General features: G+C 45.7%; 1 protein-coding gene across 1 annotated transcript in view; it reads left to right on the forward strand.

Annotated features, from left to right (window-relative positions):
• Positions 1 to 239: 239 nt before the first annotated feature.
• lipca (lipase, hepatic a) overlaps positions 240 to 22032 on the forward strand; it is an 87712-nt gene continuing 65919 nt past the window's right edge. Inside the window, exon 1 of the mRNA XM_070859308.1 lies at positions 240 to 473. Coding sequence (XP_070715409.1) covers positions 392 to 473 — 82 coding nt within the window. The 5' untranslated portion in view covers positions 240 to 391. The remainder of the gene's footprint in view (positions 474 to 22032) is intronic.

The following is a 22032-nucleotide window of genomic DNA, read 5'->3' on the forward strand; positions in this document are numbered from 1 at the left end:
GATTTGGATTGACTTTCTTTTCTGAACGCTGCCTGGGGTTAAGCTCGGGACATGCTCCGGCTCCAGATAACTTTTGCAATCCTTTCGCAATGTGTCCCTACTCTGGCCTGAGCGAATCACAGACGCCAGAACAGTTTGTTCACGGCCTTCAGGAATAAATAAAAAAAACTTAACCGGCATCCAGCATCACTGGCATCTCAGACAATCACCACAGACGGAGTTCCGTGCAGGAGGCCAGTCATATATATATTTTTAAAGCCCTTTCTTTGCAGCCAGTGCTTAGTTATTAATCAGTAAAGTAAGGGGAGTTGAGTTGCTTTTATTTTGTCTTGCAGCCGGTTAAGACGGTACAACTGGCAGTCTGCGAAAGAGAAAAGGCCTTAAGCTGAAGATGAACAACTGGGCAAAAGTATCTCTCCTCCTCTTCACCTGTGCCACCCTTAATGCCCAAAATGCCAGCACCCAGGAAAAAGGTAAGGGCACAGAGTCATGCTTCTACTCTCAGTAATTTGGGCGATTGCAAAGGCGTTTAGCAGTTGGATTGCAAGAAGGAAAACCGCTGGGGTGATTCTTTTTGGTGGAATTTCAGTAAAATACAACTAGAAAGTTATTAGCTACCTTCGTCATTTCTGGACGCATTTGCTGATTGTATTATTTGGTAATATATGGAGAGCATTGATAGTGGTTTGCGGCAGAGTGATAGTTGAAGCATTCTTTGCATTCTTTGGCTCACAGGTCAATTTTTCTGATAGAGGGTCTTGCAAGGCGTTTTACCATAAGATATTTAATGGAGTTTCAGCACAAAATAACTAGACAGTTAAACGCAGCAATCTTTGTATAACTGTACTAACTACATTATTTATTTGTTCATGGGATGTGGGCGTCGCTGGCATTTATTGCGCATCCCCAATTGCCTTTGAGAAAGTGATGGCCTTCTTGAACCGCTGCAGTCCATGTGGTGAAGGTACTCCCACAGTAGCGGTTTGGTGCAACTGAGTGGTTTGCTGGGCAGTTAAGAGTCAACCACGTTGCTGTGGGTCTGGAGTCACATATAGGCCAGACCGGGTAAGGACGGCAGATTTCCTTCCCTACAGGACATTAGTGAACCAGCTGGATTTTTACAACAATCCATTAGTTTCATGGTCACCATTACTGATACTAGCTTTTTATTCCAAATTTATTTAATTAATTGAATTTAAATTCCCCAGCTGCCATGGCGGGATTTGAACTCATGTCTCTGCATCATTAGTGCAGGCCTCTGGATTACTCGAGCAGTAACATAACCACAATGCTACCATGCCCCTGAATACAGAACCAAAATTGACAGTGGAGTGATATATAAACAGAGATTTCATTGCTATATCTCCCATCTTCTGAAATAATTTTGCCTAGATATAAAAATTTTGTCCACTTGCTCTATTTCTTCTCCACTTACTGTAACTTTAGGATCTTTCAGTCTACTGGACTAAAACTTTTTTCCTGCCTGCATCTATATTTAAGCCACAGTGTTTACTTGCTCCATGAATTGTGGTTCTTGATATTAACATCACCAGTGGATCTCATGTTGCTTATCGAATATATTTTATTTACTGTCTGTGTTAGAATCATCCAGCAAGGCCTTGATGATTGGATCTTGCATTACATTGGAGAGTATTCTTAAAAGAATGCAGCCCTTATCTCAATCGGCTATGTTAAAATGATTGGATAGTTCATCATTTATGTGGAAGACTTTAGCAGGATTTTTTTCTCACCAAGCTGATAGCCTTCAAATATTATCCACAATCTATTCTCCAAAAACCATTGAAAGCTTGCGTAAAGTTAACGAAGTTGCTACAGACAGGTACGTTCGTTGCATAATATTTTTCAGATAATTCCTTCACCCCGTTCGTTTTATCATCCAGACATGATTTCCACTGATTGTTTAAAATGGAGGGACAGCCCATCACTGTCAAGATGGTGGGTGCACACTGTTGTGAAATGGGGAAGTTTGACTTTAGTATCATAGAATCATAGAAAATTATGACACAGAAGGAAGCCATTCGGCCCATCGTGTCCGTGTCGGTCGAAAAAGAGCTATCCAGCCTAATCCCACTTTCCAGCACTAGATCCGTAGCCCTGTAGGTCATGGCTCTTTAAGTGCACATCCAAGTACTTTTTAAATGTGATGAAGGTTTCTGCCACTACCATCCTTTCAGGCAGTAAGTTCCAGACCCCCAACACTCTCTAGGAGTGTAGTAAAGTTTGTTGCAATAGATGGCCAGGAATCAACCAATGAGCAAGTAAGCAGCTGCAAATATGAGCCTTTGTTCTAGCAGCTAACTAGGCAAATGAAAAGCAAAAACCATTCATTAATTCAGCCCTGCATCGCGCTTCAGGTCCAAGGTGCTAAATCTGCTTTACCAGTGAGTCCTGAAGCCCCTCATCGACAGGATCACAGCTAGATAGCATTTGCTGGTTGCCAAATCGACACTGATGGTAAGGAGGCAGGGAGTAGGCGGGGAGGGGGGAGAGGAGGGCAGGGGGTCTGATAATGTCAACTCTGCCCACAACATTCCAGATTTGGAAAGATGCCTGAAGGAAGTTTAGTGATCTTTTTTAAAAAGGGGACATAAGAACATAAGAAATAGGAGCAGGAATGGGCCATACGGCCCCTCAAGCCTGCTCCGCCACATAATACGATCAAGGCTGATCCGATCATGGACTCAGCTCCACTTCCCCGCCCGCTCCCCATAACCCCTTATTCCCTTATCGTTTAAGAAACTGTCTATCTCGGTCTTAAATTTATTCAATGTCCCGGCTTCCACAGCTCTCCGAGGCAGCGAATTCCACAGATTTACAACCCTCAGAGAGAAGAAATTTCTCCTCATCTCAGTTTTAAATGGGTGGCCCCTTATTCTAAGATGATGCCCTCAAGTTATAGTCTTCCCCATCAGTGGAAACATCCTCTCTGCATCCACCCCACCAAGCCCCCTCATAATCTTATACGTTTCGATAAGATCACCTCTCATGAGGACAAAAATAAGTCTGACCCCCAACGTGCTAATATGTAAATAATCTGAAACTATGTACACCAATGAGTGCAATTGCCAACTGTCAACAGAAGGGAACTAATGGGATGTTCTGAACGATGCCTCAGAAAGAATGATAGTGAAATACATGGAACTTGACACCATTCCCTGTGAAGCATCACTCTACAGTTACTTATGCCGGTGAAGATTGCTCACAATTGGACAGTTAACGTGGTCCAAGAGGAGCAAACCAGGGAACGGACTGCCCCAGAGGTTTTGCATCATCGCATTAGATTACAGAACAAAGGAACAGGAGTAGGCCATTCAGCCCCTCAAGCCTGTTCCACCATTCCGTTAGATCATGAAAGACTTGCATTTCTAAAGTGCCTTTCATAACCTCAAGACATCCCAAAGCCCTCTACAACTAATGACATGCTTTTGAAGTGTAGTCACTGTCGTAATGTAGGAAACACCTGCTGGTACACAGAAAGCTCCCACAAACAGCAATGTGATAATGACCAGATAATCTGTTTTAGTGATGTTGATTGCGAGATAAATATTGGCCAGAACACCCGGGGATAACTCCCTGCTCTTCGTTGAAATAGTGCCATGGCATCTTTTACGAGAGATCAGACTCAGTTTAATGTCTCATCTGAAAGACGGCACCTCCGACAGTGCAGCACTCCCTCAGCACTGCACTGGAGTGTCAGCCGAGATTTTTGTGCTCAAGTTAGAGTGGGATTTGAACCCACAACTTCGGAGGCAAAGGTGCTATCAGTAGATTCACAACTGACACGGAAAAGCCTGATCTGTATCTGAACTGTATTTATCTGCCTTTGCTCCAAATCCCTGGATACCCTTAACTAAAAAAAAAAGTCGATCTCAGTCCTGAAAATTTCAATTGACCCAGCAGCCACAGGCTTTTGGGAGGGGGAAAGAGATCCAGATTTCTAATACACCTGTTTGAAGTTGTGTGATAAAGTGCTTCCTGATTTCACTCCTGAATGACTCTAATTTGTTTAATAGATTCTCTCTTGCTGGGAACAGCACTCACAGGATTAAAGTCAATTACTGTTAGCTAATTGTTCAAACGGCAGAGAATGTACATTGCACTCTGGCTGATGTATACGCCTCGGAACAAGTCCTTGATATGCGTCGGTTGGTTGTCGCTGTTGTCCGTGGATGGGGACCTGTCTCACAGATTGTTCAAAGTGTCTGCAATTTCCATTCAATTCAAACATCCCAAATGATTGACGTCCTGAGGATCCTTTTTTAAAAGAATTGCTTTGATTGACCGTTTACCTGAGCTGATGGGGTTGGAGGGAGGAGTGGGGCCAGGATTCCTTGTAGACCCTTTTAGCTCGGAAGCTACAGCTTGCAACTTTAAATTTGGAGTCAGTCTGAAGCTTGTCAACGGTACACTCCTAGCTAGACAACTCCGTGGGAGTGGGGAGCCATGTTGGAATTAAGCAACCATGTTACGAGGGCCTGTCTTATGCTGAGGGGTAGCGCAGAGAATGTTTTGGAACTCTCAAGAGATTAGTGTAAATTTGAAATTGCAACAACAGCAAATTGTATTTATATAGCACGTTAATCTAGTGAAATGCCCCAAGGTGCTTCACAGGAGTATTATGAGACAAAAAATTTGACACCGAGCCATATAAGGAGAAATTCGGGAAGATGACCATAAGCTTGGTCAAAGAGGTAGGTCTTAAGGAGTGTCTTAAAGGAGGAAAGAGAGGTAGAGAGGCGGAGAAGTTTGGGGAGGGAGTTCCAGAGCTTAGGGCCGAGGCAACAGAAGGCATGGCCACCAATGGCGGAGCGATTATAATCAGGAATGTTCAAAATTAATTCAAACATCAGGACTGATTTTCCTTTCAGGAGCCCTTGCAGCTTGAGTGAAAGGTGCCCTGCTCCTGTGAGGGAAGGAGTGTCTCAATTGTATTGGTCCAGGCTATTTGCATAGCCCTGGTGTAGTCCCATTACATGCCTGCCTCCTCTTTATGCTGGGATGGAGGGTGTGGTGTGGAAACAAGATTGCAGCTGTAAACCTGTGAGGCTGGAGAGGAGCCAGAGAATCCAGAGACCCAGAGATGACCCGGGAACCGGAGAGGGGGTGGGCGGGGAGCGGGGGATGGCAGTAAATAAGTATCTGACACGGAGAAGCTCCCTGTGGGCATAAGACACCACAGCAAATAATGGCCTTCCTTGCTCGTGTTGGCCATTGGACCAATGGTGGCCGTATGACTGACAACCCAGTATGGTCTACGGCAGCCTAAACCCTGGGGAGGCCAGCAACGTGAACCAAGTGGCTTTTCCTCAGCTGTAATTGTTTTGGGTCAATGTAAAAATATATCTACCTTGCTGCATGTTGATATAGGAGATCTTGAACCATCATTACAGAGCTCTGCACTGCATTGTCACTGGCCTGTGAGTGACTACACCAGTCGCTTAAGGATTCTGGATTGTGATTAATTTTATTGCCACAGATGGAGCTGTGTAGAATCTCCTCAGGCTAGGCTTTCTCGGTGAGAGGCTGATGATGCAGTGCTGGGTTCAGACACGACAGCTGCTTCGGGACTAACTTCGAATCTGTATGGCACACCTTCTGTACCCTTTACCCTCAACAGCATCCCTTGCTGTTCCCTGTTGTTCCAGGAACCACATTCCAATGGTGGTAAAACTTCCAGAGTTATGAGACCCTCAGATGCTCTCTTGTAGCTTCACCTGGCATCACACACCTGACCACACCTGGCATCAATCACTCAGCTGGCATCACTCAGCTGGCATCACCACCCGACGCTTCGATATCAGTAGCAGCAATGGGTCTCAGTTAGTGTTGCTTCTGCTTCAATTACAGGAGGAACATAGTTAAGGTCCCTAGCAGGGAGTCAAGTCCCCAACGCGGTTTTCTTAAAAAGCAACATTATCACTGTTTTTACACATTGGAGGAACCCTTTGGAGCAGCGTTAAAAGTAAACACTTTGCTGGCATTCTACTCTCTGATTTCCGCTGTTACTAACCGTGACGCTCTATAATTAGTGCGGAGGTGGAATCGAGCTCCTTTGTCATTAACTCAGTTGGCAAGTATCGCAATGAAACTCAGAAGGCTAATTCTGAGATAGCTCTTGCATTCAAAACAGCCTCCAAAGTATCTAGTGCCATGCTGCTCTCATTCTACATTTAGATTCAGCCCACGATATAAACTGCCCTGAACTCTCAGTACCTGAAGCGAGGAGGATTCACGCAGCCGAGAGAGCAAGCTCTGTGGAACTGTAATGTGAACGAGACAAGAATTGGGATTGTGCTGTCAGAGTCACAGAATGGCAGCAAGTCATCGGTGCTTCAAAATATGCAAATGTAGAAAAGCTGTTCTGCTTTACCAATAACCGCACAAGGCTATGTGGTGAGCAAGGTGGAGTTGGCCCACTGGATGTCTTCAATATAAATCGCCCATTGAAATAAAAATACCAAGAAAGAATTTCATAATCAGACTGGTCCACCAGTCTCACCATAACAAAACTTTTAACTGGCCTGCTGAAAATATCATTCAAAATATTCTTTTCAAATTTCCTATCTGATTCCTGTCATTCACAAGAATACATGACATCTAATGTTCTTGATAACTGGCAAGGAGAGGTGTCTTCAAATCTGTAATGATGGGTGCTCAAGCAGAAATACTTGTGATGGTATGGATCAATGTGTTAACTAATGTACACTGCTTCTTTATTGAACTAAACACTCATGTCAACATTCCTTGTTGACTTATCCCTGTGGGATTTAACTGTGTCTGGTTAAAGTGAAGCATTATCTAGGCTGCAAAATCTACTTTGCATGTTATCACTTTACTATCAGCTATCCACATGGAGGAGGCTCACTGTTATTAGATGGAACAGCGCTGTTTCTAGTCCATTCTTTTATTAAAAACATATCGACTTGTTTTCACCCAAGGATAAGAGTTCCCCCTCTTTTAAAGGTATCCCCCCCCACCCCATTCCTTGTCTTTTCATCGTGCATGGCTTCTGGCAGAGGGCAAACAAACGCTCCCAAGCCCCCATTCTATGGCTAGTCACAAAGAGACGGGACGGGACTACTTCTCTGGCCTGCTTTCACCACCTTGTGCGCACATGTCCTTTTCTGCTTGCCGACTCCCTGTGAACGAAAGAAAGACTTGCATTTATATAGCGCCTTTCATGACCTCAGGACGTCTCAAAGCGCTTTACAGCCAATGAAGTATTTTTGAAGCGTAGTCACTGTTGTAATGAAGGAAACCCTGCAGTCAATTTGCGCACAGCAAGCTCCCACAAAGCAATGTGATCATGACCAGATAATCTGTTTTAGTGATGTTGATTGAGGAATAAGAATTGGCCAAGACACCGGGGATAACTCCCATGTCGTTATTCGAAATACTGCCATGGGATCTTTTACGTCCACCTGAGATGACAGACAAGGCCTCGGTTTAACATCTCATCCGAAATACGGCACCACCGACAGTGCAGTCTTCCCTCAGCACCGCAGGGATAATTCACCTGCTCTTCTTCGAAATATTGTCATGGGATCCTTTACGTCCACCTGAGAGAGCAGACGGTTTAATGCCTCATCCAACAGACAGCACCTCCAACAGTGCAGCACTCCCTTTGCACTGGCGTGTCAGCCTAGATTTTTTTTGTGCTCCCCACAGCCTTCTGACCCAGAGGCGCGGTGCTACCCACTGAGCCAAAGAATGACTACACTCAGAAACTCAGTACATCAGCTGTCAAGGACCCAAACCCGCACCCTATCTCAACTTTAACATAAAGCAGACATAGTCTGAGGGCATAATATACCGAATGAAAGAAAAGCCAAAGTTATTTAAGTGAAGGGACTCTTAAGGTTCACTTACATTATAACGGTAGTGTCAGTACAGAGCAGCTTCACTGAATGTCTCATGTAAATGCATCATGAGTCAGGGCCTGACCTAATACTAACAAGGAGTCTCACTCCACATTGTTTCAGAGGCAGTTCAACCTTTCTCAGAATAAGGGGTTGGCCATTTAGGACTGAGATGAGGAGAAACGTCTTCACTCAGAGGGTGGTGAATCTCTGGACTTCTCTACCCCGGTGGGCTGTGGAGGCTCAGTCGTTGAGTATGTTCAAGACAGGAGGTCAATAGATTTTTGAATATTAAGGAAATCAAGGGATATGGGGACAGTGCAGGAAAGTGGAGTTGAGGTTGAAGATCAGCCATGATCTCATTGAATGGCGGAGTAGGCTCGAGGGGCCGAATGGCCTACTCCTGCTCCTAATTCTTGTGTTAACGTAACTTGCATTACACAAGTTTAGTGTTATTGTCAAGCCAAAACCACCTCACACTGACACTAAACTTATAAATTAGGCTGACCGTGCATCCCCATTTTTCGGGGATAGTCTCTGGGTGAGGGACTTTGTCCCCGGGCAAACAATGTCCCCGGAAAAGTCCCCGGTTCAGGAACCACATCTCCGAGTACGTGCTGGTTCAAATCAGGAGCATGTGACCCCAATTATTGTCAGTCAATAAAGCGGGCGGGGCTGAGCAGCGGGGCGGGTTCTGATTGGTGGGAGGGATGTAAATCTCCTGTTTTCAACCAGTAGAAGGGGTGGACTCACTGAGGGACTTTAATTTATGCAGCGATCATGCTCTGTGGCCGCAGTACGCATGCTCCACCCACCGAATCCCCAGATAGTATCTGTGAAATTCTGTTGGCGAGTAGCGAGGGCCGCTGGTCATTGAACTAATGAGCTGCAGGAGCCGGGCCATGTGGATCTCCCGGGAGCTGGATCAGAGCGCGCTCCGCGGCCTGGGATAATGTGGGCAAGTAGCGGGCTGTGAGGAGGGGGAGGAGCCAGTGATTGTGGCCGCTACATGTGGTGAATAGCGGCCGCATAATTCAGACAGGAAGTTCCGGCACTGCTTTGTGCAGATTCAGCTTGCATCAAAATAGCAAAACATTTAGCCTCACTACGCTGCGTAACCTCAATTTTCCGTCCTGGATACTTTGCTGTTCCACCCGGTGTGTCCTCAGATTCGGTTTAGTAAATATGGCCACCCTGTTGTAAATGCACCCGAAGAAGGAAAAGCAGGCTGCTCTGGAGAAGCTCCAACAGCATCAAAAAGACATCCAAATGTGTTGTTCTGGGAGTTTGCACATTCTTGGGGAGGAACATCATTCCTCTGCCCATGACCAGTACCTAGTCACTGATGATAATTGGCAAATGGTACAAGGTCCCACTGTGAAGTAATACTTCGACCATTGTGAAATTAGGCTTCCAGAAATACTTTGGGTTTAATGATTAATCGTCATTGCTGTCCATTGGGGCCTAAGACAAAGGATTATTGAGCTACTTTCCTCAGCAGCTTCTCAATAACAACCCAGCACATTGACAAAACCTCAGTTATCTGGACTGACAGGGATTAGGAGTAATCACATAATTTATTCAATCCAATAATGAGCATGTGAGTCAGGGTAATGTGATGCATTGTGGACGGATTAGATGAAGCTTTCTTTTGATCACTTTGGGCTAGAAATTGGCCTCCTTTAAGCCTCCCATTCGCGCCTCTGGGGGGGGGGGGGGGGCGGCAATAAGAGGGCGGTCCCGCCTCTGTGACAGGCACAGTGAGAGTACCGACGCCCGTGAATTTGCCTGGGAGGTTTGTGGCAGCGGCGACCTGACACCACGATCTCCAGCACCCCAGAGATCGCCACGGCATCCGGCTGCGGTTCCGTCCCCGGCAGCATCGCCGGGCATCAACACCGACAGCTGCAGGATGCGTTGTGAGGTAGGCCGGCCGCTTGGGGAGTGATATTTCAAGGGATCGGCACGAGGGTGAGTGAGAACTCTTGAAACAACCCTCTGAGCATTTTATTCCTTTTCTTCGGCGAAGATCAATCAGCCCTTGGGGCTGATGGTCGCGGATCGCGGCTGCAGTCGGCCACCATGGAAGTATATTTAATGCAGGGCCCGCAGCAAAGGCCCTTCCCTTTAAGGGAGGGAAGGATCCACCGATCCTGCAGCGCTGCACGGGACATTGTGCAGCACTGCACCACTACCGCACCTTCTGCTGGCTTTAGTGCTCAAGGGAAGTGGTAGCGCTTGATTTAACACTCCACGGCGCACCTGGAGCACGAAAGCGGAAGTTTGCATCTGCTGGAATTGGCTAGCGCCCAGCGATACTTTTGTGCGCCCGGAAATGTTATCGCCCCACATACAGGGCGCTGTGCAATTTCTCCGTTGGTAACATTGTAAAGATAGCGGGAAGATTTCCTATGTTTGCGCTATCCAGCAAAACCATAGTGCCAGTTTGACCCACATTATAGAAAGGCTGAGAGTCAATGCTCAGAAGAAAATTAATGTTGGTGATTTTTAAAAATAATTATTTATTTACTTTTTCTGTCTGTTTCTTTTATCTTTCTCGCTCAATCCCATTTGTATTTCCCAATCTTTATTTTGCTTTCTATACATTATTTCAATCTAATTTATATTTCCTTCTTTATAGTTCCTGGTTTGGACTCTGCGTGTCTCAGTGAGGATTCTTCAATCTGATTGGTTGAAGAGCCTCGCAGTTTCTTGATCTGCTCACTGATGCCACAGATCCCCTGTAGAGGGCGCCGCGCTGGATCAGATGTCTGATGGCAGAAAGTCTCCACTCTAAAGCCAGTCACACCTTTGTGGGCAGCTGTCAGCGAGGTGAATGGCCAGCGCCGTTCCTTCACCACTGACCGCACAATCCTACTCGACATGTACACAGCACATGTTTTGAAATTCAAGTGATTTGCTGTTTATTCCACACTGTGGGCTGGTAGCTGTTTGTCACTTTTTATATTCACGTACTTGCAAAGCCATAAAAACACCAATTTGTTTCTAAATTATATTTTAAACATATGGCATCAGCAGGATGCCTTTGCCAGCAGTGAGATATGATGAGTATCTCCATTTATGAGGCTGACAATAATTCTCTCTCAATTTCATTACTTGTGAGTTGAACTTTCAGCCTCGAGTGTGAAGTTATTTATCGAATCTCAAGGCTATCCCATGGCATGCTTTCCATTTATCAGAGTTTTCTCATTAGTACATTTTGGGAGGTTTGTGTGGAAGACCTTCCTGAGGGTGATGGAAACCAATAACTTTTGATTTATAAAAGTTATTGCCAGCCAACATTAGGATCCTGTGAGAATAGCGGTTTAAAAGGCATTGAAATTATTGCACATGATTACAGGATACTGTACTTAGGCACACAAATAATACGACTGAATTTCATTTAAGGGATCGGGCCTGATTACTGACACCTCCCCCCAGCCCACCTTTCGTTTTTCTGGTGTAACAAACTGTTTACCGTTTAGTGTTTTATATCCGCTACACTATATTCCAGCAATACAAGGTAGTCCAGCATCTTCAGTTCTGCTGTGTCAATTGTGTAACTCTTAACTGTCTAATCAAGTTTGTTTCCATGTTTAACATCCCTGTAATATACTATAGGGCAGACTTTGAGGCCTTCCAGCCAGCAGATATGGGCAGTCATGCCCCAAAAACCCGCGGGTAGGAATTTACTGCCTCGCTCCCACCGTCGCTGGTTTGGTCGTCGCCATTTTGCCAGGGTCCTCAAAAGAGACTGTCCAGTAGGCTGCCTGAAGCAAGCGTACAGCCAAGATAGCTACTTAAATTGGGGGTCCCCAAAGTTTTTTTAAGACACAACTGAGCAGAGCATGCGCAGCACACATTCAGCTTAGTATCAGATGGTATGTTTTTATTATTTTTGTGGGCCAGGAGGAGCAGGAGTGCTTTCCAGCATCCACAGAAATGACCTGGGCCACTGCTGCACCAGGCCATCCGCCCCCCCGCCCCCGAACGGAACAAGTCCCCATAGGCTTACCTTTATCAGGCTCAGAGGCCCACCTGATATTGCAGCAGCCTGGAGCTGCCCACGGATGCCCGTTTTGTGCCCACAGCTCACCAGTTGAAGTTAGTCCACAAATTGGACTCCAGTCGGCATGATGTATTGGCCTTGGAGGGAGTGCAATGTGGACATACCAGAATGATACCCGCACTCCCAGCGGTTAAATTACGAGGAGAGATTGCACAAACTAGTGTTGTATTTCCTGGAACTTAGGGGTGAAGTTTTCAAGGTATTAAGGGGAACTGATGTGTACATAAGTATTCGGAGTACAGGCCCCTCGAGCCTGCTCCACCATTCAATGAGATCATGGCTGATCTTCCACCTCAGCTCCACTTTCCTGCACTATCCCCATATCCCTTGGTTCCCTAAATATCCTAAATAAAGTAGAGAGGGAGAAACTATTTCTGCTGGTTGGGGAGTCTAGGGCTAGGGAGCATAGTCTAAAAATTAGAGCCAGACCTTTTACGAGTGAAGTTAGGAAGCACTTCTACATGCAAAAGGTGGCAGAAGTTTGGAACTCTCTTCCACAAAGCGTAATTGAGGCCACGTCAATAGTTAATTTTAAATCTGAGATTGTTCGATATTTGTTAACCAAAAGGTATTGAGGGATATGGGGCAAAGGCGTGTCTGTGGAGTTAGGTCACAGATTAGCCATGATCTCATTGGCTCAAGGGACTGAATGGCCTATTCGTCTTCCTATGTTTGCTCCGCCTGGAAACCAGACAAAGGGTAAATCTACCCCATGTTCCTTTTATTTATTGAGAAAGTTAGGTGGTGGAGAGAGGTCTATGGTGCAAGACACCACCAAGGTTGAAAACAATAGGAGAGATGATGAGGTAACCAGGAAGTAGTGATTAGGTAATGACAGATTTGGGTTTCAAAATTGTTAGGACAGTTGCATTGACATCCTGGCTTTGACGGAAATTTGGCTTACGGCTGACTCCAACATTTCTCCTCCTTTGTCCAGTTGAGTGCGACTGCCCTCACTTGGTTAGGTAAGGAATTAATTTCAAGGGTTACACTGAATGAGTGGATGAAGGAAAAAAGGATAAAGGGATATTGGAACTGTTGTGTATGCATGCCTGTTTACTGTGTGATGTCTGTAACACCGTTATGCAACACTGAATGTACCTTTACACTGTACAAACCCTGCCTGTACACCAGAGGGTGCTGCTGCTGGAGACCTAGGGGTTGCCTGCACACGGCAGGTAACCCAGTATAAAAGGGAACTCACAGCTTGTTGTTGGCACTCAGGAGCTGCAAATAAAGGACTACAGGTCTACACAGTTTAAGTATCATACCCTGCCTCGTGGAGTCATTACTAAAGGTGCCTACATACACTACAACTGGCGACGGGAATACGAGGTCACGAACTACACGCTCAACATATCTCACTTCAGTAACTTTCAGCAATTTACAGAGGGGGAAGATTGGGACACTTTTGTGGAAAGATTGGAACACTTCTTTATAGCCAACGACCTGGACAGGGACACACCGGCCACACTACCGAACAAATGCAGGGCCATCCTGCTTTGCAGTTGTGGGCCCACCATCTACGGTCTCATCAGGGCCTTGCTAGCCCCGGAGAAGATAACCACCAAGAGCTATGAGCAACTTGTAATAATCATACAGGAACAACTAAAACCGAAAGAAAGCATCCTCACAGCCAGGCACCGGTTGTACACTTACCGGCGACCTGAGGGTCAAGAAATTGCCAAGTATGCTGCACACTTAAGAAGACTAGCTGCACCGTGTGAGTTTGGCGACCACCTTAATGAAGCACTAAGGGACATATTTGTCATCGGAATCGGCCACGAAAGCCTCCTACACAAATTGCTCTCGGCTGACATCACGGTCACCCTGCAGAAAGCAATTCAAATGAGCCAGGCCTACATGGTTTCGGCCAGCGACTCCAGGCGAATACTGACCCAGGACTCGAAACTGGCGAGCGCAGTGCACCGCATGGACACTTCTAAAGGCAGAAATGCTGCCCCGAGTCCCGCAACCCTGAGTCCGCCACATGGGGCGAACCAGATGGCCCCGTGCTGTGGAGAAAACCACAGGGCCCACCAGTACCGCTACAAAGACTATGCATGCAAAGGCTGCAAAGAGAAAGAGCACTTTCAGAGAATGTGCAGAAAAGGTTGTACTCACTGTGTCTCCGAGTTGGCTGATCACCGGGGCTGCGACACAGATGAAGATGAAGCTGCTCTAACCCTGGGAGAGGAGTATGGAATCTTTACCTGCTCCACCGGAAGTTCTCCGTGGATGATGGAAGTGGACAGCGATGGGGTCCCAGTCTCCATGGAGATCGACACAGGGGCGAGCCAATCTGTAATGAGCCAAATGACCTTTGAAAAAATTTGGATGAATCCTGCCACTCGACCAAAACTGTCTCCTGTCCAGGCAAAGCTGCTCACCTATACCAAAGGTAAAATCCAAATTGTTGGCAGTGTAGACGTCCAGGTCTCCCAGGGCAGCGTGTTGCACAAACTCCCCCTGCGGATTGTAGCTGGCGACGGTCCCACGCAGCTGGGCAGGAATTGGATGAACCGGGTCCACATCAGGCGAAGTGGCCCTGTGGAAGAAAAGACCACCACAGCCCTCCTGCAGGAAAGCCAGGAAATGGCTGCAGCACCAGCAGCACAAGGAAAAACACTTGTAATCAAAATGGCCGCCACCATGCCACCAATGAGCATGGAGGAGCATCACATGACACCGAGCGGCCAATCGGATTTGAAGGCTCCCTTAAAGGAGTCGGTAACCAAAGAAATTTAAAGGGGAAGTTTCAACTATTTGAGTACACGGACTTTAAAGCTAAAGATGCGATTAAAAGGTGCAAGTATGAAAATGTATGCAATGTAACAATGAATTGTGATGCTGGTTTAACTAATGTGACTAATGATATGAATGCAGGTGTCAGTAAGCTTAAGAACAAGTTTATTATGCTTAACAGTAATGATAGAGATTGTGAAATGCCTAATGTAACCATGTCTGTTGAAACCAGGACACCCAAAAGTGACGCAAATGCTAGAATGTATAATGCATGTTCGACTATGTGTGATCAGAGCCAAGGTGTCATGTATACTGGTAGGACACTGCCAAAGGACATTGGGTCCTACAGGGACCATGCTGATGCCAATGGAATCCCCCTGTGGGAGACCCCCAGATCCAGCAGGCTACCTGACCATGTAGCCTGGACCTTTGGAACGAATGTGATGCCCCTTGCAGGACACACACAGCCAGTGGGAGCAGACCCACTACAGGGACAGTGGTCAATGGGCAGCCCAGCCACCACCACTGGCAAACTGCACTAGACCAGCCCTACAGCCCCTGGCCACCAGGGCCAACACCAGGAGCATGAGGCCAATACCCTCCAGCTTCCCTGGCAAACCCTGGGATGACCTGACCCTCATTCCAATTGGTGGACAAGGAGCCCACCCAGTCTTGTGGCCCTGCCCACCACCCCACAACTACTCACATCACAGTGTATACACACCACCCACTGCTGCCGTGGCTACCTCCCCGAGGGATCCCACAACAGTGACACCCACTTGGTCTGTGTGTGAGGGAGGGGAAACGTACGATGCCAGCCTCAAGCCCAGGGGTCACACCTGGCAACCACACAACCCTCACCACAACCTCCCATAGCCCACCACTGATCACCTCCCCTGGTCATGTCAATAAGGATATGTAAAATGCTCAGGGGGGAGTATTGTTGTGTATGCATGCCTGTTTACGGTGTGATGTCTGTAACACTGTTATGCAACACTGAATGTACCCTTACAATGTACACACCTTGCCTGGAGACCTAAGGGTTGCGCCTGTGTAAATGTGGATTCTTTTCCCTCAATCTGGTTCAGCGAATTCACTGAGTCGAACACCGTTGCCGCTTATAACAAAGCAGACTTTATTCTTTTGTTTCACCGGCCGGGACTTATCAGAAAGAAGGAATGCTCTCCCTCTAGAGTGCACCTACTCCCTATGGACAAGTGCCGTTACATTGTAAAGGCGCAACGGTTATACATTTTCAGTACAAGATACAATTAGAGTGACATTCAGTTCAGCCTATCCCCTTTGATCCCTCCTTCCCTTTGTCCACTCATGAGCCGACATCTGTATGGGCTGTTTTTACACAAAGAGCCTTTCTTTCCCTTGTTAAAGTTTCAAGTTTACTGGTGTGACTAGTAAGACCTTGCAGTCAGCCTGTATCAATGTTGTAACATTTGCAGTCTGACATTCTTAAGGCTATTCCTCCATGAATCCTTTGTTCAATTCCACTGTCCCTATACATTTTCCCACATTCTCAACTTCAATGTCTCTATACATTCTCATTCCCCCCTTTTATCATTCCATGATAACCCTTAGGATTATTCCAGGAGTATCGCATTCAGCCATTCACACTCTCTTTCCTGATCCTCCTTGTCAAGTAGGTTTTTAGTTTGCTGGATCATAACCCGGGAGCCCATGGCCACAAGAGGGTTTGCTAACCTTGCCATCATGACTTTACAACAAAGGTTAAAGCAACCAACAATCAAGCAACAGGTAATTATTACTACGATGAGAATAATTGCCCCATGCATTAGATAGGATCTCCAAGATCCACCTCATAGCCAATCAAACCAGCTAGATCCTCCTGCTGGCTTGGATAACTTCTTTACCTCCCTTCTTATATGATCAGTGAGATTGGTTATGTTTTCTGAACTATCGGGAATGTAAGTGCAACATTCAGATCCTATCAGGGCACACATTCCCTCTTTCTCAGCTAACAGATAATCGAGGGCCATTCGGTTTTGTAATGCTACGGTCCGCATTGCTACCATTTCGGCCGTGATGTCCTCCAGAGCTTCAGCGGTATAGTTAGCTATCTGTTCCAATACCCTCTCTAGGTTCTGTACTTCATCCATGGTGCGTCCTATCCCGAATGGGAACATCATGACCCCAAAGAACCTTTCGGCGGGGGTGAGGGCTCGCCTGTGTCGGCTGGAGGCATGTGCTTCCGCCAGGGTACGTGTTTGCCGCACAAATGGCACCACATATCCCAGATAGCAGGACCCTGTCCATCGCCTAGGCAACCAGGGATATGCCCTATGCCCGCACACAAAATACGTGCCGTTATATGCTGCCTTCTGATATATTGTGTTGGGGTCCCAAGACTGGGCCCACAGACCTCCACCTGTTTTATTCGGAAGGTGATAGAGGATAGTGATTCGTGCACCTGTTGTGATGTTGAGACTGTGTGGGCAATCGCTGTACCCTATGATATGTCCCTTGCTACTGGTGTCATTTCGGGTTAAACATAGGTTCCCGGTTGGCCTTCCGATCCCCGAGGTATTGGTCAGGGCTAAGAATGGGGGTTCCTTTTTCACGATCGTAGGTTGGTTGGTACCATCCCTGGAACGTTTGACTAACGGAGTACCCAGCACTCTCCCACTTAGTGACGTCCCCGTGGTTGTCCACACGATAACGGTATGATGCTCCTCCTGCCCTCCGTGATCCCTCTGACGATACCTGTTAGATTGCAATCTTTGAAAGCAAGAGGGAAGCAAGAAGCAAGTATCGTTATTATCTCTTTCACAATTAAGGGAAAGCTCCGAAGGGCAGGCCGCCTCGCAGCTGAAAGTCTGGTTGCCCGCAGACCAACATCTTGACCCGCCTTTCATCTTTCGTATTTGCATTGGCCCCCCTCCTCTCATGCTAGTCTGGCTCAGAAGCCACTTGACAGTCTCAGTTAGGGTCAGTGGAACGGGGCGCAAAGGAATTCCCCCTTTGGAATGTATAGGGATATGTGAGCACACCCAGCATCTAGAAAAGTTCCCATTTTCGCGCATAAACATAAGACATGTACAAAAAGGTGTTTACATGGAGCTCTCGCTTCAGTCTCCCCTCCCATGTGCCGCACTTGACATACACCAACACTACTATACAGACTGTGGCACACAGACACAGTTTCATCTTATCGCTCTAGGTTAACAATTACTCGGGAACAAAATGTTTCTTGTAGCGTCTCTATGGACAAGGATAAATAGTCCGAATATTTTGCTGATTCAAAGAGTTTGGTTTTCTCGCCTCTCTTCTCAGGTCACCGTCGGTGTAGCTGGTTGTCTATCACTACGGGTAGGAGTTCAAACTGTTCTCCTCGGGACTCACTCGGTTAGTCAGGACGCTCCTAGAAAGGACCTTGTTCAGCTATGGAGAAGAGGAAGTCTGGAACAGAAACAGGAGTTAGAATAACCAGTAAAATAGGTTCGTTAGAGGGTGGTGAGCTTGCAGTGGTGCAGGTGAACCCAGGCACTTCTCCCCTCAACCTTAGCTGCAGTGGGGGTAGTAAGTAACAACTGAAAAGGCACCTCCCATCGTGACTCTAATCCCTTCCGAATCCATCAGGACATACTTCCCTGGTGCCACGAGGGACGATTCGGGTAAAACTGGGAGGTCGAGGTGAGCCTCTCAAACCTGGTTGTGGGCTATTCGCAGAGCCTGAGTCAGAGAAAGAATATAGGTGGTCATTTCCTCAGTCATGTGGTGGAATTGGACAGTGGAGGGGACATTCTGATTCCAAGGGGTCCTAAGGGGCCTACCATAAATGACCTCAGCGGGGGTCAGTCTAGCCTTACCAGTGGGAGTAGTTCGGATCTGGAATAGGGCTATGGGAAGGAGTTTAAGCCAATTGAGTCTGGTTGATGCCATCAGTTTTGCAAGCTTGGTTTTAAGAGTTTGATTAGCACGTTCAACTAGTCCCGCAGCTTGGGGTCGGTAGGCACAAGGCAGCTGCTGGTTAATGCGCATCTGGGAACAGAATTCTTTGTTAATTTGGCCAATAAAGTGAGGGCCATTATCGGAACTCAGTCGAGCTGGGATACCATATCTAGGAACAATTTCCCTCATTAACACCTTAACAACAGTTTGAGCCTTATTGTCCAGGGTAGGGTAGGCTTCGATCCATTTGCTAAACACATCTACTATGACTAACACATATTTGTAACACTGAACTCTTTGCAACTCAATGTAGTCCAACTGCAATGTCTCAAAGGGACCTTCGGGTAGGGGCGTCTTACCCCAATCACAGGGGACTCCCTTCCCTGGATTATGCTGTTGGCAAACAAGGCAGCGACTACTGATGTTCTGGGCCAGCGCCTGGAGTCTAGGGTGCCACCAAGTGGCCAAAAATGTGTCACTTGTTGTCCTTGTTCCACAATGAGTAGCAAAGTACATACAGTCAATAACCCATAGGGCCAACTCGTCAGACATGCAAGTCTGTTCCACGGGAGTGGTCCAGAGTTTAGAAACATTGTCATAAGTACATCCATCATTTTTCCACAACAGTTTATCTTTTTCAGGAGCGTCCTCCTGTGCTTTAATAACATCTTGGATGGTTGGCATTGGTTTTTCACGAGGCTAACTTATCCTTTGCAGGATTTTTAGTCTGACTTATCTTTTATCCATGCATGGCGAGGTCACTCCGTGAAATCGGAGGTCAGGGTTAGGTTGGGTTTGTGGATCTCTTTCAGCTTGTTTATCTTAGCCTTTTAACTCTTCAATTTGTTTTGTTTGAGTATCTATTTCTTTATTGTATCAGGCAAGTATTATTACATAAGCTAGTTCTGTTTTTATTTTTATTCTGACTATCGCACCATTTCCTATGTTAGGTGAGTCTTTTTTCTATTAAGAAATCCAAATTAATAATGTTCAGTATAAAACGGCTGTCAATGGAAAGGGTTAACTCCTTTACAGGTTTGTAAGAAGACCTGATGTCATTTCGTGATTTCACATAATCATCTGAAAAAAAAGTCTTTGTGCCTTCAAAATTTGCTTATAAATTAGGAATCCGTTAAACAGCAGAAATCATTAGTAAAGCCGTCATAATAAAAGTCTTCTCATCAGGAAAGGCAGCATTTAGATTAAACTCCAATTTTTTTAACTTCTAATTCAAGTACTTGCCAAAGATTTTTTTTTTAAATTGATTTAAAACGAGACCACACATTTTTAATAGCTATTTGTTTACTGAAATTCAATTTTGTCATCAGCCTTGGTCAATGCAAAGCCAACCATTTGACTACGTAGTCTATCGATACCTTTCTCAGAGGTCCCAGTGGAACTCTTAGTACGTTTTTCGTGCGCGCACTCTTTCTTTAAGACGTCTACGGTTTTAACATGTCCTCCTTCCATTAATGAGAGCTCTAATTTAGTGCCGTTCTCCTGCCAACTCGACAGAAGTGATGCATCTTTTCAAACTGCTGTGGAACTTTCTCATAATTTAAAATCTCAGAACATTTTTTTTTCCTTTCAGCACCTATTTAGTACGTTACGTCTTTTTTTTAAGATCTCCTTTCTTCAAATTAGGTTTTGTATTTTACACAGAGGGCTTGGGTCTCGGTAAATTTGTTAATTTAAAATCTCAGACAATCGAAGACACTTTTTTTTTCAAATTCGTTCAATTTGTTTTCTTTCAAGGTAGCATCTTTTTTTTCGTCTTTTCCATAACTAGAGGGAAGTCTGGCATGTAGGCTGAGGGCTGCTTTTTGTTATCTCAATTGTTCCAGCCTCAAGGTCGTGTTATACTGTCTCTTCTAAACTGCAGATTTAATATAATAATAATTTTTTTTTGCATCCACCTCAGTATTTTGCTGTGCCTTCTCTGATTATCTCAAAATCCCAATTCAAACTTTGTAATTTCAACCTTTATTTAAAACTTTTTTTGAGCTTAGAAGCTTTTTTAAAAGGCATTCTTTTTATCTCATTCCGAGACTAAATTTATGTCTTTCAACCCAATGTAATCAATCATTGCATGTTTTCTTTCGACAACTAAGTGAGCGTGTCAAATAAATTCTTTTTTTTCAACCACCGGTACCATATATTTTTTATCTTTTACTCAACAAACCTATCCTTTGTGCATTTCCTAGCTCCGTAACTTATCATCCGAATATATGTAATTCAATAAGGTTCACACTCTTAAACTTCCCACATACAGGATAACACTACGAAGGGTTAAAAAAAACTTTCACTCTGTTTGAAAAAGTGGGTGGAGCTAAAACAAACCACAACTCCCCGGTTTCCCAAACAGGCTTCCTTATCCACAGTCAAAATCACACAAGCACTTCGCATTTAAAACAGACGTTCACAAAAGTCTCTCTTCTTTCCTATTAATCACACAAGTACTAAATCACATAAGTACTTCTCATTCAAAACAGATGTTCACAAAAGTCTCTCTTCTTTCCTATTAATTGTTTTGGCCGGCTCTATTTTTGGATCCATGAACTTTCAGGGAATTCGTAGTTTTATCTAAATTACCCATCCTCGCGTCGCCCCGTGTAGGATGTCCTCATTAATCCCGATCCCTCGCGTCGCCCCGCATTGGATCCGGGTCCTAATTAATCCCGATTGTCCCCGCGTCACCCCACGGTGGTTTAAGTTATCTTATCCAGAGCCTAGGCGGACCAAGTGATATACAAGATCGACGCCGTACCTGAAATAAGTACAATTTTAAATTTACACAGTCCCGCATTGCCCCGCGGCTTAATTTACCTAACTCCATAACCTCCACGTCTCCGCGCGGTTCGCGCGATTATCTATCCCTCTGCGTCTCCATGCGGTTTTCCTGTTCGCGTCGCCGCGTGATCTATCCCTCCATGTCTCCGCGCGGTAAGCCTTACTTAATTTGTTCTAGGTTCCAGATTTACCTATTCTAACCTATCCTTCCGAGTCGCCACCCGGTTCGCATCACCGCGCGATTTCCCTATCCTTCCCTATTCTAAGTTTAAAAGGTATTCGCCAGATTGTCCTGGATCTCGTTCAGACACTACCTGAGAACCAGCGAGTGGCCAAACTTTCCTCAGACTTTTGAAACCGAAGGAAACTGGAGCGGTATTGAAATTATACTCACTCCAGTGGCCACTTTCCTTCCGTCTCGTCCAAGGCTAGTCTGGCTCTTAATTCGCAAGTTTTCGGCAGTCGTCTGTTGAGATCCCACTTCTGACACCAAATGTAAATGTGGATTCTTTTCCCTCAATCTGGTTCAGCGAATTCACTGAGTCGAACACCGTTGCCGCTTATAACAAAGCAGACTTTATTCTTTTGTTTCACCGGCCGGGACTTATCAGAAAGAAAGAATGC

This window comes from Pristiophorus japonicus, chromosome 17 (assembly GCF_044704955.1).
Source record: "Pristiophorus japonicus isolate sPriJap1 chromosome 17, sPriJap1.hap1, whole genome shotgun sequence".
Lineage (NCBI taxonomy): Eukaryota > Metazoa > Chordata > Chondrichthyes > Pristiophoridae > Pristiophorus > Pristiophorus japonicus.